Source organism: Silene latifolia, chromosome 1 (assembly GCF_048544455.1).
Source record: "Silene latifolia isolate original U9 population chromosome 1, ASM4854445v1, whole genome shotgun sequence".
Taxonomy (NCBI): Eukaryota; Viridiplantae; Streptophyta; class Magnoliopsida; order Caryophyllales; family Caryophyllaceae; genus Silene; species Silene latifolia.
Genome location: NC_133526.1, coordinates 172074772 through 172089910, shown reverse-complemented (window position 1 = coordinate 172089910; position 15139 = coordinate 172074772). Strand labels below are relative to the sequence as shown.

At 35.4% G+C, this 15139-nt stretch overlaps 1 protein-coding gene across 3 annotated transcripts in view; it reads right to left on the bottom strand.

Annotated features, from left to right (window-relative positions):
* Positions 1 to 15139, bottom strand: part of LOC141611738 (high mobility group B protein 3-like) — a 30240-nt gene that overhangs the window by 1443 nt on the left and 13658 nt on the right. The window contains exons 1-2 of one of the 3 annotated variants that reach the window (XM_074430398.1): positions 1061 to 1212; positions 880 to 928 (exon numbers count right to left, since the gene is read on the bottom strand). The exons of 1 other annotated variant lie outside the window; for it this stretch is intronic. In XM_074430398.1, the coding sequence (XP_074286499.1) occupies positions 880 to 923 (44 nt within the window). In that variant the 5' untranslated portion in view covers positions 924 to 928; positions 1061 to 1212. Of the gene's footprint in view, positions 1 to 879; positions 932 to 1060; positions 1213 to 15139 lie in introns of those variants that run through there. One more of the 3 variants, XM_074430390.1, reaches the window with a different exon arrangement.

Here is a 15139-nt window from a genome sequence, read left to right as displayed (position 1 = left end):
TGAATCTCATTATTTATACAGAAATGATAGCTGAATCAATAACGGCAAACATATGCTAGAATACTATGCTCAACAATAAAAAATTTTAGATAAATCACATCAGATCTGTAATTTATCCAAACTTCGAACATTTTTCAATGATTAGTGAGCCAAAACAGATTCAGCAAATGAACTTAGTAACGCCTAAACCAAAAGCCATACGCAAGTAGACCTAGACAAATTGACTGTAAATACAGTCAAAACATGCTCGACAATCATTTAAGTGAAAAAAAGCACCTAATATAAACAGAAACGTAAATTATCTCATAAATTAATACAGTCCATTTCTAAGCACATACTCCGGATATTAATTCAACACACACAAAAATCCGCTGATGAAAACAGTTAAACTACAACAATGAAAATAATTTACAAAAGCAAAACTACGATAATAATCAATTACATACAGAAAAAAAATATAAACCTAAATCCGTCGATGAAAATTACAAAATCAAACAATAGAAAAAACAAAAATTAACAAAAAGCAACTTTAGATCTGTAATTTATACAGACGAGCTTTTAGTGAACCGAATCAGATTCCGCAAGTATACTTACTATACTACATAACGCCTAACAAAGAAAAGACTACGCATGAAAACCTCCACAAATTTTCCGAAACGCTAAACAATAGCGCTATTGCAGGCAAAACATGCTCAAAATCGATTAATACAAAAATTATCATAATATTAACATAAAACCTAAAAATCACAAATATTTGCAAATTGCTACAAATATTACTTCCGAAATTAAACAGAACTTAAATCCGCAATCAAAATTACAAAACTAAATAAACAGCGATCGAAAAGTAAAACGACGAAGGAAATCGGAGAAGAAATTAACCTGCCGTCGCCTTTAGTATCCGCCTTAGATTTTCCTCCCTTCATTATAACTACTGCAACAAAAACACCGAAAAAATCAATCAAACACCAAAAATCAACAAAAATAAGCAGAAAAATCGACAAAATCAAGCGAAATATCGCGAGAAGGAGGAAAAAAGAGGAGAGAGAGTTAGGGAAATTACGAGAAAAATAGGGTTAGGGTTTGAGAGAAAGGAGAGAGGATGCGATGAGGAGAGAAAGAGAGGGAGGGGTTGAGATTTGTGAAGGGGTGAAGGAGTGAAGGGGGAATAAAAGAGGGAGCGTATAAGGGTGTTGTGGGTAATTTGAAACTCTTGTCTAACTAAAATATCTTTCTCCTTTATTTGGTTTTGTGATTTTAGGCGGGTTTTTGAAATTTTTGTGACACTTCAGCTATCTTCTCCTTATGCATTTCTCGTTTTCTATTGGTTGGGGTTGTTTCTTGTGTTTGTTTCTCCCCAACGGTTCTTTCTTTTGGATTCTTTTCAAAATAATTGTGGGTGTTAATTTTGCTGCACAAAATCTCATTTGTGACGGCACGTATCCATCACTTTGGAGTGACGGATACTATTTTCCCTTACAAATAACCCAAACAGAGGAGAGAGGGAAATACATGGGGTGCCCCCACCCTGTCCCCCCTATTCGTTTTGTGAGTGACATTATCCGTCACTTGCTCCGACCCGTCTTCAGCAAGACTAATTGATTTTGCTGTGATAAGCTGAAAACGGATAGTGACTCTCTCACAAATGAAAGTGGGATAGTAAGTGGGGTATCCATTTCCCCCCGCTTGCATTATCCGTCTTCAGTTTGTGACGAATAGTGTCCATCTTCAATGAGAATTTGTGTTTATTCAATGCAGTACATTTTTGTTCTACTTCTCTCATTTTCCTTCTTAATTAATATCCCTAATTTTCTTGTTCCTATCAATTGTTTGTATAACCTAATTAAACAGGTCAATTGAGTCGAATTTAGGTTAGGTCAATCTCAGATCGGGACATTTAAAGTCTATAGACTTCAGGTCAACCAGATTATTTCGGATTCAGATTATTTTCGGGTCAATTATTACCAAGTTATTTGTGAATAATAATTATTTGTAATAATAAAAATTTGGACCAGGTTATACTAGGCTGGGGCATCTCAGGTTCGGGTATTGAATCCGGGTGTCGGGTTTGGTCATTTTTACCGGGCTAAATCAAACCCCATTTATGGAGTAGCCGGTGTAAGGCGAAGATGCAACGGTGGGGTCATGGGTAGGTGTACGCCACGGGGTGGTGGCTGCACTTGGTGATGGCATGTTGGGTGATAATGTGATATATAGTACTCCCTCATAGTCACTCATTTCTTCTCCCTTTCACTTTGCACAAGAAATAAAGAATTGATTTTGAACCACACAAAACACTTGACCCCACAGACAATTAAATTTGGACCACATTAAACATTCAAAAAAAAAAGGAAAGGGAAAAGAAAATCTGACTAGCATGAATAAAGAAAGAGGGAAGAAATGAGCGACTAGGAGGGGGTACTATGTAAGTTCCTATTTGCGCAACAAAAAAAACTATGCAGTTTCCCATTTTGTGGTTTTTTTTTTTGTTACGAATGAGGGGCACAGCCCCGAAAGAGAAACTACCTAGCTATTACACGGGGAATAGCTGGCCCAAAAAATTTCATCCCGGAGGATAAGACGTAACTCGACAGACGGATCCTCTAGATGAGTAGGAATGGTACTTGATGTAACTCCATAGTTTGCTAATAAATCTGCCGCCCTATTAGCTTCCCTATAGATATGGTCCAGCTTTACTACCCAATGCGACTCATGTATAAGATCTTTGCACCGTTTGATGATAAATTTCAAGTTATTGCTTAATAGCTGATCTTCCATGACGAGTTTGATACCGGGGGCGTTATTCATTTGAACAAGTACCCTTGTTAACCCAAGACTCTTCGCTCTTTCAAGTCCCGTTTGAAGCATGAGCAATTCTGCTTTCATAGAAGTGCAAACACCACAAGAGAAGTAATAAGCTGTAATAAATTTCCCGTTTCATCTCTAAAGATGCCGCCACCCCCAACTATCCTGGGGTTACCTTTTGACGCTCCATCCGTGTTAAGTAAAGTCCATCCACGGGGCGGAGGGCTCCACCGAATATATGTCTCCTCCCTAATAACTCCAGGTTGCAGGATGAATATGTCAAACCTATCGAAAGCTTTTTTAGTAGTTTCAAATTGCTGATACAAGAATGCCCGTGGGTGAGTTAGGTTCTCATTATTGCGCCCAAACACTATATTGTTCCTCCATTTCCATATCCACCAACATGCAAAAGCAAAAAAAATCGGTCAATCTGGTTCGAATGTAATTACCTCGTTGCTTGCATTTTTTTGTATCCAATCGGTGAAGGACGGGTTGTAGAACGATCCACACGAAGTATCAATACCAATTATGTCCCAAATCTGTTTCGAAATAGGGCAGGACTATAATAGGTGATCGGTCGTTTCCTCTTCTTCATTGCACCTCTGACAAATTGGATATCCTCACCCATAATTCTTACGACCCGATTTACATTAACCATGAGTCTTTCATGAGCTGCCAACCAAATGAACATGCGTACTCTCTGCTGAACGGGTAGCTTCCAGATAACCCGCCACAAAGTCGATTCAGCTCCTACCCTATAGTCCAATCCTCTGATATAAGCGAGAGTCGTTTAAACCGAGAACTTCCCGATGATGTCCCTTGCCAGTACAACGTGTCATATTGGTCCGGATCATTAGTTAACGAGATGGACGCAATTTTTAGGGGAATTAGCCGTGGCAAGAAATTAGAAAACAAATCTCATTTCCATCCCGAACTCTCACACCACATATCACTCACCGTTGATCCAAGAATGTCAGCTGGAATAGGATCGATAATATGGCCACTCAGACAATCTCCATAAACCCAGGCATGATCCCAAAACAAAGTCTGTCGCCCATTTTCTATCGTCGTTGCAGATCCTCTAACGATAGTACGAGTTTGTGACGTTATACCTGCCCAAACATTAGAGATATTATTTTTTGGTTGAAAAATATTGATATCAATACAATTGTTGCAATATTTAGCCCGGAGGACCCTCGACCAAAGACTGGCCGGTTCGGTCAGAACCCTCCACCCAAGTTTAGTTAGAAAAGCCGTATTAGCTTGTCTAGCCGATATAATTCCCAAACCGCCTAAAGACTTTGGTTTTTGTATATTCTCCCAATAAATAAGATGGATAGATTTTTTTGTTCTCATCGCCACCCCAAAGAAAACGACGCGATTTTCTGTCAATGGAGTTACAAACGGATCTTGGAATTTTCGCCGATTGCATACTATAATTAGCTATAGTACTCAAAGTCAATTGCACCGAAGTGTGTCATCCTGCTAAGGAGAGTCTTTTAGACGACCAACCAGCGAGTTGTTTATTGACTTTCTCCTCGAGGTGCGCAAAGGTTTGTCGATTAACACGCCCATTAATAGTGGGCATGCCAAGGTACGTTCCTAGATCCTCTGTTTCCTCAAAGCCAAGGGTATTACTAACAACTACTCTAGTATTTTGTTCGGTATTAGCCGAGAAGAACACCCTCGACTTTGCTTCGCTAACTTTCTCCCCGGATGCTTTGCAAAAATTATCAAGAACGTACCTCATAACTAAAGCTTCCTCCTCCGTCGCTTCCCCCAAAGAGGCTCATATCATCCGCAAAGAAGAGGTTAGTAATATTGGGTCCATTTCGGCATAGGATAATTGGTTTCCAATTTTTGTTACGAACTTCTTGATCGATTGCTTGTTGCAGCTTCTCAAGACACATAACAAAAAGATATGACGATAAGGGATCACCTTGCCGAACGGGAGGGAATTGTTGGAATATGTGTCCTCCGACAATAATGCGATCACGACTGTTGATCATGATGATCACATGTTTAAATCTCATTTTAAAGAATACAATTGGGAAGTAATTTTGTTACTGTCAACTGGTCAACATATATCGGTAATGATTGGCTGACTAGAGTTTGACATTACTGTCGTGCGACGGTGGTGATCAGTTGACCCCCTAGGTCATACCTATAGGGCAACACTCTTAATTGGTTATTTAATTAATCGTATAATGTTACGAGTTAATTAAATTACTTGAAAATTGACAGACGATTTTTGGAAGTAAAATTTACGTATCAAATTGAAATGTGATTAAATGAGGTACGGTCTGAGTAATTGAATTGTATCATTACTCGGATGAAATTAATGTTTAAAGAAACAATCGAAATTGAATGAATTATTATAAATACAATCTGTTGTGATTTATAAATGGTAAAATATTTTGGCACAAGTAATTATGATATTACTAAGTCGATTTTTGTATGTGACGTATTTTTGATAATACGTTGATTTTTAATATGTTAAAAATTACATAACAAATTTATGTCACATATGACATGTGACATATTTACAATTGACAAAAATAAAATGGATCACTTGTTATCCATGTATGCCGAAATTAGGGGAAGAAATGGGCTAATATTGTGTTTTATTAAGATAATGGTAAACACAATGATTACCTTATTTCCTAGCCATGCAAGCCTATTGTGTATTGTAAAGAACAACACTTGCATGCATTGGCTCACCCAAAAGGCCCCTTCCACCCGGTTTTGAGAAGGCAAAACCATCATTGTTTTTCCTATAATTTTACCTAATAACACTAAAATGTTTTAGTGCATTGATTATTCATTCCATCATCCAAAAATACAATTCTAGAGAGAATAAAAATCCTCCTCTTCTTCTCTCATAAAAACCGAAATAATTAAGTGTTTTATAAATATTTTGGTTCAATTTTCTACTAATTAATATTATACTAGTTCTTGTAATATTAATTAAATTAAGAGAAAGCTTTGGGTATTAATCCTAAGGAGAGATCCTATACTTGGATCTTTGTTCTTCCATAAGGGAAAGCTCAAGAACAAGAGAGAAAGGTGATCTCTCTTGTGCCCATTAAACCGAAATTACCAATGTAAGGACATGATTTCTCCTCTATTTTTATATTGTTTGCATGCATAAAATCCACATTTAATTTTATGACAAATTAATTTCGACATATATGAGTATGTTAGTATGTACATGAATCTACATTTCCTTCAATCGGTATCAAGAGCCACGGTTGTTTGCATGCAAATCGGTTAAAAGTTTTTCCGAGTTATAAGAATAACAAATAAAACTTGTAAAAAATTTGTGTTATTATGAGATATCACGAAATTAATCCATGCATGTTAATATTTCTGGTCCTAAAATGTTTTAGGATATTTTGGTTAATTTTTCGGATTTTTATTGTTCATAATTTACAATAATGGCATTTAAATGTGATTTTATGAGTAAAAATGTCATTTTTGGTCTAAAATTAGCTATACTTCGAATTTTTAGTTGATTTTTGGATATGTTGTCACATATATTATTTTGAGATAACCTGTTAAATTTCATAATTTTTGGACTTGTTATGCTCGAAAAATGATTTTTTCATTATTAAATTCGGATTTAGGTGAAAAATAGGTTAATATGAGTTAAATTTCGAATCTGGTCATAGAAAATTAATATGTTGTCACATGCAATTTTACAAGATGTGTGTAAAATAATTGGCTATAAAGAAGTCTTTTTGCATGATTTATGAATTTTTGAAGAAAAATAGCATAAATAGTGACATTATTAGTGGAAAATTAATAAAACATAATCTATGACTTAGGAAAAACGTCTAATGTTGTACTTTATTATCATTATCTAAAATTGAAAAGTTAATGGAAATAATTTTTCCATGTTTTTATGATTATTTTATTAAAAATCGATAAACCGCAACATTGTTTTTCCGGAAAAATTTCGAAATTTTTAACCTAAGATTTTGAACATTATGAGTGTCATGGTATTTTCCAGAATGTTCATGAATTTAAATTTCAAATTTTGAATTTATTTGAAATTTTGTGATTTATTTGAAGTTTAATAGCTTATTTTTGTAATTTTGGTCCATTTATGAACAATTTTGTAAATATGGGTTAATTATGGTCAAATTATTAGTGAAGACTAAATTTTGAGTCCTAAGAGGTTAGGGTAATTAACTTATGCATAAATATGAGTTTATGTATTTTTGTGATTATAAAATGTTGAAATCACGCAAATCCGTAAAAACCGAGTAATATACGATATTGGCTAATTAAAAGGCGATTTAGCATAAAATTGAGCATGTTCATACATATTATAATGCTGCATTTTTCTTTATGATTGTCATAATTTTAATTTATGTAATTTTGAATTATGTAATTTTACTTAGTATGGCCTTAGATTTAATTGGTATTTCCCGAAATGTATGGGAATATCGATTCGGTTGTAATTTTATTGTGATCTCGTATCACCGTTCTGTAATTTAATAGATTTATTTTATTTTAGTTACAAATGTATAATAGGAAATTATATAATTTATTATGTAATTTTATTCATTCCGGAGTTCCCAAAGACGGATTTCTTCAAGAATGGCGATACATAAAGACGGTGTTACCTCGAGATGCGTGCCAAAAATCGAAGTTCAAGGGACCAATGGAGTTGGTTTCCGAATATGTAATAGTTAAATAGTTTTTCTATTTTAGGAAGGCCATACTAGGATTTATTTATTTTTATGCTTGCATTTTATTTTATGTCACATGCATCGCTAAATCGCCATAACTAAACATGCATTGTTATTTTATCGAGTTTATCGACCGTGTCAATTAAAATTATCGTAGTTCACCGCTTTAGTTCACTTAAAACGTGATAGATAATAAATTGACATGACCTCTCGCTAAAACAATTAATTGAGACATAGCCTTACCAAATAGTAGAAACCATGAAAACCTATTTCGCGAGGGAGTGCGCTGGCCCACCGGGTACAAACCTTGTTACGTAGGGGAAGTGGGTGATGAATGTTAATCCACCGAATTCATGTTGATAAGGGATGTATCGGCCACACCGTGCCCAAGTTAATGTGGGTTTGGATCATGGACACATTTATTCGAAATTTGGATTGAACTCAACAAAAGTATTTGATAAGGGATGTATCGGCCCCACCGTGCCCTTGTCGGTGTGTTTTGGGCTAAAGATAATTGTTAATGTAATATTATCGACCAAGAGTTCTAAAAGTAGAATCGATTAAACGTTAATCCACCGAGTTATATTGATAAAGAATGTATCGGCCCCACCGTGCCTAAGTCGATATGAATTTGGGTCTTGGAATCATTTATCTAGTTGGGTAGAGGTCACTAGAAAAATGCATAAAACTTGTTTAAATCATACATTTTTTACGAGTATTATTAAAACGACAATTGTTTTACTCCTTATATTTTGTTTTGTAGACCACTTCTTTTTCATAACAAATGGCAACACCAACACCAACTCCTAATGCCACACCTCTCGCTAGTTCGTCTTGGCTCCGATCCTTTATGGATCGATGTAAACTTGAAAAGAATGGGTCAAATTTCTCCGAATGGGATGCCCAACTCAAATTAGCCGCCGAAGGTGACGACAAGCTTCGTTACCTTACCGAGGCCTCTCCACCCGAACCCTCCACTAGGTCCACCGCGGCCACTAGGGAAGCATATGAGGCTTACCAAAAGGAGTCCGCCGCAATGAAAAATGTTAATATTTGCGATGGAGGCGGACCTCCAAATGAGAGCCTTTAAAATGGGCAATGCTAATGAGATTTACTCCAAACTTGTGACCATGTTTTCACAAACTCCGCGCATCGTCCAATATGAGGCGGCCGCGGCATTCTTTGATCTCGACTTCAAAGAGGGTCAAAAGGTTAGCCCTCATGTGCTCAAACTCATGGAGCTTGTCGAGACCTTGAAAATTCAAAAGGTTGAAATCCCCAAAGAACTCATCGTAGATAGGATTCTACACTCCTTGTCCAAAGTCAAGGCATATAGGCAATTCCGGGTGAATTTCAACATGCAAGACAAGGATGTGTCTCTTGAGGAGTTGCACAAGTTACTTGTGCAAGCCGAGAGGGACATGGGGTTAAATGTGAACCCTCCCAAGGATGTGCTTAACATAAGCACTATGAGTAAAGGGAAATTCAAGAAGAGTGGAAGGAAGGGTAAAAAGCAAGCTCCCACATTCACCAAAGCTAAGTCTTGTGAAACTAGCACATCCAAAGTCAAGAAGGGTCCTCTTGATAAATGCCATTATTGTAATGGCATGGGACATTGGAAAAGAAATTGTTCCAAATACCTTGGTGATATCAAAGCTGGAAAAATCACTCCAGTAGGTAAATGACTAACCTTCTTTTATGTTTCTAATTCAACTATGGTATTATGATGCAAAGTTGTGATAATGTATCTCCCTTTTTATTGTAAATAGGGCCTCCACCAAGCAAAGACAAGGGAAAAGAAAAACAAGCATGAGAAACCATGGAGAAGCTAAGGATAGCTTTTATGGAGCTTTGTTTTTCATTGTCTTATTTTAAGTAATGTTTTGGATTTTAGAACTTTAAGTTTCCGTGTTCGACATGGAAAAGTATTTTGGATAATGAGTTGTATTTTGGATGATGGTGACTTGGTTTGCAACCCAAGTCACCCGTTTTATCATTTATCCTTTTAATGTTCTAAATTTCATCTTTAAAATGCTTGCGTTTTGAAACATAAGATTATTCACTTAAAGTGATCTAATAGACAAATATAATGACGGGTTTCATTATATGTCCACATGCTTAAGGCTTGTGTATGATCATTTATGAAGCGATTTTGAGTCTATGAACTCTCTTAAAGGTATGTCAATCACCAAGTACACATATGAAATCAATAACTATTAGTCTATCTATGAGATAGTTCTCCTTATACTTCAACATCATTAATTTGTGTCTCATATGCTATCTTTGAATGTTTAGTGTATTTATTCTAAAGATAGAGTGGGAGAAAAATGAGGACACAACACACAAGGCAAGATAAAATTGTGTACTTGTGTAAATGAAGATCTACGCAAGAGAAAATGATTTGAATGAAGGTATATCTATTTACATAGTATGCCGAATAGATGAGATCTATGGTCTCAAGTTAATTCTATATGACTAAAGAGACCAAGTGCAGTAAACATAAGAGTATATTCTCAAGATAACTACACGAGGAGACCAAAAGAAAGTTTTGGAAGAAAATGACTAATGTAAAGTCTTAACAAGTTTTTGACTAAGTTTATGAAACATTTGACCAATAGTTTCAACCTTGAGATTTACTTAAGAGCCTAAATGAATCAAAGTTACATACTAGTTATGATCGAATTGCAAAGAATGATATACCGATATCTTCGAATGGCCAAAGTTTTAACCACGCAAATGTCATTGCTTAACCTCACTATGAAATGGTTAAACCTCCTTCCAAAAGGGTATTTGCGAAGGACGTATTCTAAATATTGTTTATATTTGAAAATGACATTACTACACATCATTATGACATGAGTGTGTTGGAGATTTAAAATCTCTTTACGTAAGGTTAAGATGAGACCACTTCAAAATAGGTATTTTGAAAGGATATGATGGGAACATATATGGTTTTATCCTAATAACTTGGCAATGCGATTTATATTTCAATTCTTGAATAAATTTCGATTGAGAAGTCAATTTCGAAATGTGTAGAATTGAGTGGAAGTTAGGAAATTCTCATGTGAAGACATGGAATTTAGTGGGAGCTATCATCCTTGAATGTATAAAACTCATTACTCATTAAAGAATGACGAGCTAATATCTTCTTTCATAAAGAAGCTTTTGAGTTTTCAATTCTGGATGAAAATGGATAATGATGAATCCAATTGCATCAAGGGATGTTGGATTAGTATTAAGAGATACACATCGTATCAACATTCACGTAGGTTATTCATGTAAATGAAAATGGAATTGCCATTAGCAGTCATGGTCGTTCATTTAACCTATAAACGGTTGATCTCATGATTATTAGTAACTAATGTTTCCGCCATTAGAATAATCATGTACATGTCCAATTATGAATCGTATGCGTAAGAGCATGATGATTGATTTGTGAGCCATAATAGAAACGTCATGAATTCTCAAGTAGAATCCGATGAACGATTTCGGTGCTTGACGGAATGTTCCATTGTGTGTTAAGAGGTTACACATATTGTAGAAAATCCGAGCACATATAAGGATTTATGAGAATCCCAAATCTTTCAAGCCTAGAAAGAGAAATGAGAAGTTTTGGAAAGATGCTTGGTTGAATAAGAGGTTATTCAAAGAATAATCTTTCCTAGTTAAGCTAGGACTTGTGAGAAGTGCTAAGATAAATAATCTTGTCAATTGTTACAAGATTCTACAAAACATATACCTAGTGCATTGTGTGTGGATGGAGTACTTGATCAGTACAAGTTATATCATTCATCACAAATTCGTTCGTTATGAGATAATCGATAAGAAAGTAATTTCAAGTTAAAGAACCAAAACCGAGGTCGGGAACCTTGATGTGTACTTGGTAAGATTCATGCTATGAGAGAGAACATGAATGTGAAGGAAATTGCAAGTGTAAGAAGTTGGAACACATGGACACATGGGATGTTAAACTTCTATTGCAATCAATAAGTGTTTACACTTATGATATACATCACAAGGTTGTAATATGATATTGACTACCCGAGTGTGATGTCGACATTTGTCGTTTGAGTTATTATTAACTCACCTTGCACATTGTTATATCCAAACGGGTTGTAGAGACAATTGAACCCCGTTAAAGTGAACATGGATTAACATTGTTTTGGCCCATAGTTACTTATATGAGGTGACGTCTCGAAGTGACTAGAGTGTGATGCGATTGATGGCAAGTTCAAGTGCCATAGAGTCATGTGAGATGACTAGTCGATCACATAGGCAGACTGTTAGGAACATTTTGTCGGGCCTAATGACCGCTTATAGAGTTCTGGCAAATTTATATAGCCTGGTCGTGGCGAGAGCTACTATAGTATTCAAATGAGTCGATTCTTTTGACTAAAGACTATTCGCCTAAGATGGCACGTTTGGATTAACTTTGATTTGTGTTACTACGACCTTCGTAAATGGGGTCAAATGGGCATATTTTGGGTTATGATGGCTGTGGCTAGTCGAAGGGAATGAGTGCGATAGGAATTGTCCACCCCTAGTCGGGGTTATAACAATATCTCGGGGCCACTCGAGGAGTAATGAATCGAAATGCGTGGCCACGCTCGGAAAGTATCTATGATAGATAAGTCCTAAGAATCGCTTATTCTCCGGAGGAAACCACTCTCGATATGATCACTTGCAAGTACGACCTGAAAGACACCTTGCATTGAGTTGGAGATAGTAATAGGACAAGAGAATTGGTGACGCACACTTGTCGAGGACAAGTGAGAGATTGTTGGAATATGTGTCCTCCGACAATAATGCGATCACGACTGTTGATCATGATGATCACATGTTTAAATCTCATTTTAAAGAATACAATTGGGAAGTAATTTTGTTACTATCAACTGGTCAACATATATCGGTAATGATTGGTGACTAGAGTTTGACATTACTTTCGTCGTGCGACGGTGGTGATCGATTGACCCCTAGGTCATACCTATAGGGCAACACTCTTAATTGGTTATTTAATTAATCGTATAATGTTACGAGTTAATTAAATTACTTGAAAATTGACAGACGATTTTTGGAAGTAAAATTTACGTATCAAATTGAAATGTGATTAAATGAGGTACGCAGTCGAGTAATTGAATTGTATCATTACTCGGATGAAATTAATGTTTAAAGAAACAATCGAAATTGAATGAATTATTATAAATACAATCTGTTGTGATTTATAAATGGTAAAATATTTTGGCACAAGTAATTATGATATTACTAAGTCGATTTTTGTATGTGACGTATTTTTGATAATACGTTGATTTTTAATATGTTAAAAATTACATAACAAATTTATGTCACATATGACATGTGACATATTTACAATTGACAAAAATAAAATGGATCACTTGTTATCCATGTATGCCGAAATTAGGGGAAGAAATGGGCTAATATTGTGTTTTATTAAGATAATGGTAAACACAATGATTACCTTATTTCCTAGCCATGCAAGCCTATTGTGTATTGTAAAGAACAACACTTGCATGCATTGGCTCACCCAAAAGGCCCCTTCCACCCGGTTTTGAGAAGGCAAAACCATCATTGTTTTTCCTATAATTTTACCTAATAACACTAAAATGTTTTAGTGCATTGATTATTCATTCCATCATCCAAAAATACAATTCTAGAGAGAATAAAAATCCTCCTCTTCTTCTCTCATAAAAACCGAAATAATTAAGTGTTTTATAAATATTTTGGTTCAATTTTCTACTAATTAATATTATACTAGTTCTTGTAATATTAATTAAATTAAGAGAAAGCTTTGGGTATTAATCCTAAGGAGAGATCCTATACTTGGATCTTTGTTCTTCCATAAGGGAAAGCTCAAGAACAAGAGAGAAAGGTGATCTCTCTTGTGCCCATTAAACCGAAATCACCAATGTAAGGACATGATTTCTCCTCTATTTTTATATTGTTTGCATGCATAAAATCCACATTTAATTTTATGACAAATTAATTTCGACATATATGAGTATGTTAGTATGTACATGAATCTACATTTCCTTCAGGAATAAACTGCTCTGTGGGCTCTCCATTCCAGAGAATTCTCATTCGTGCAGAACTAACACACTCTATTACTACGTCAATTAAAAGACCCGGGAAGTTCATTCCTGTAGAGTATCTCGAATAAAACTCCATCGAAACCTATCATAGACTTTTTTCAGGTCGATTTTTATTGCCATTATTCCATTTCGTCCAGTCTTCTTACGCATGGAGTGTATCGCCTCTTGGAAGATAACAATATTATCCGTAATTTGACGGCCTGGGACAAATCCGCTTTGAGTTTCAGAAATGACATGTGGAAGGACTTTCTTAATCTTGTTTGCTAATGTCTTACTAATAATCTTGTAAGCAGCATTATAAAGACTAATAGGTCGGAATTGAGTAATAAGTTCGGGGGAGTCCACCTTTGGCATTAGTAAGAGATGAGTGTCATTCAAACCTTCTGGCATACCCTTCCCTTCGAGAGCTATAATAACCATATCGCAGAGAGATAATTCATTTAGAGTTCAATTCTTTTGATAGAACAAAGCCTGAAATCCATTCGGGCCCGGTGCCTTAAGCGCTCCCATACGATTGACAATGTTCAAAATTTCCGCCTTACTATAATATTTAGTTAGTCAATCCCAGTCCCTATTGTTAAACTCTTATAACAAGTGCCAGAGGATGAGCTCGTTAGCTCCTGGACACAGTTCCTCAGTATAGAGCTTCTTAAAATAGTCGACCATAATTTTCTTCACCATAGTAGGATCATCAGTCCACTCATTGTTATCATTCTTAAGAGTAGTGATTCTATTTCTCCATCGCCTTACAAGGGTACTAACATGGAAGTAGGCGGTATTGCGATCTCCATCTTTGATAAAGTCTAATCTCGATTTTTGATACCAAAGAATTTCTTCGCGGGCCAGAACATCGTCCAATTCCTTTCTTAGGCGAGACTCGAGTTTTATTAAATTGCTCCTCCTAGTCAGGGATAACTCCCGCTGGCATCCCTCTATACGCGCCATCAAACTTCTCTTTTGCTTAAAGATATCCCTGAATACCTCAAAGTTCCAAGCTTGTAATTTATGAGATAAGTGATCTAGGCGGTTGTTGAAAGTACCTTCTTAGCTCTTGTTCACAAATTCCTCGAAATTCTCATGGGTTAACCACCAGGCTTGAAAACGAAATTCTCATGGCCAATTCTTTTTCTTTGATATAGTACATTACATTTTTTAGTTACGGGAATGCAAATAAAAAATATGGATTAATAGACAACGAGTACTGTATTGAGTAAAAATCGTACTAAAAAAATATGTTTTTTAGGCTACTTTATTTTATAAATACATTTACATCTTTTATTATTTTAACTCTTTTAAAAATATTTATGTTTTCGTATTTTCATCATTTTAAAGCTATGATTCATTATGATTCTAATTTTTCTGCTACTGATACACAAATAAATGCTCCATATATATCTCATTTGTCACCCTTAAATCATGAATCATTATTACTCCTACTTTGAAAGAATTAATTTTAATTCGAGAGGTTTACGTATATCACAAACCGTATAATTTTCATATTTTGTCAGGTATTTCAGGTATTTTAAAGCCGAT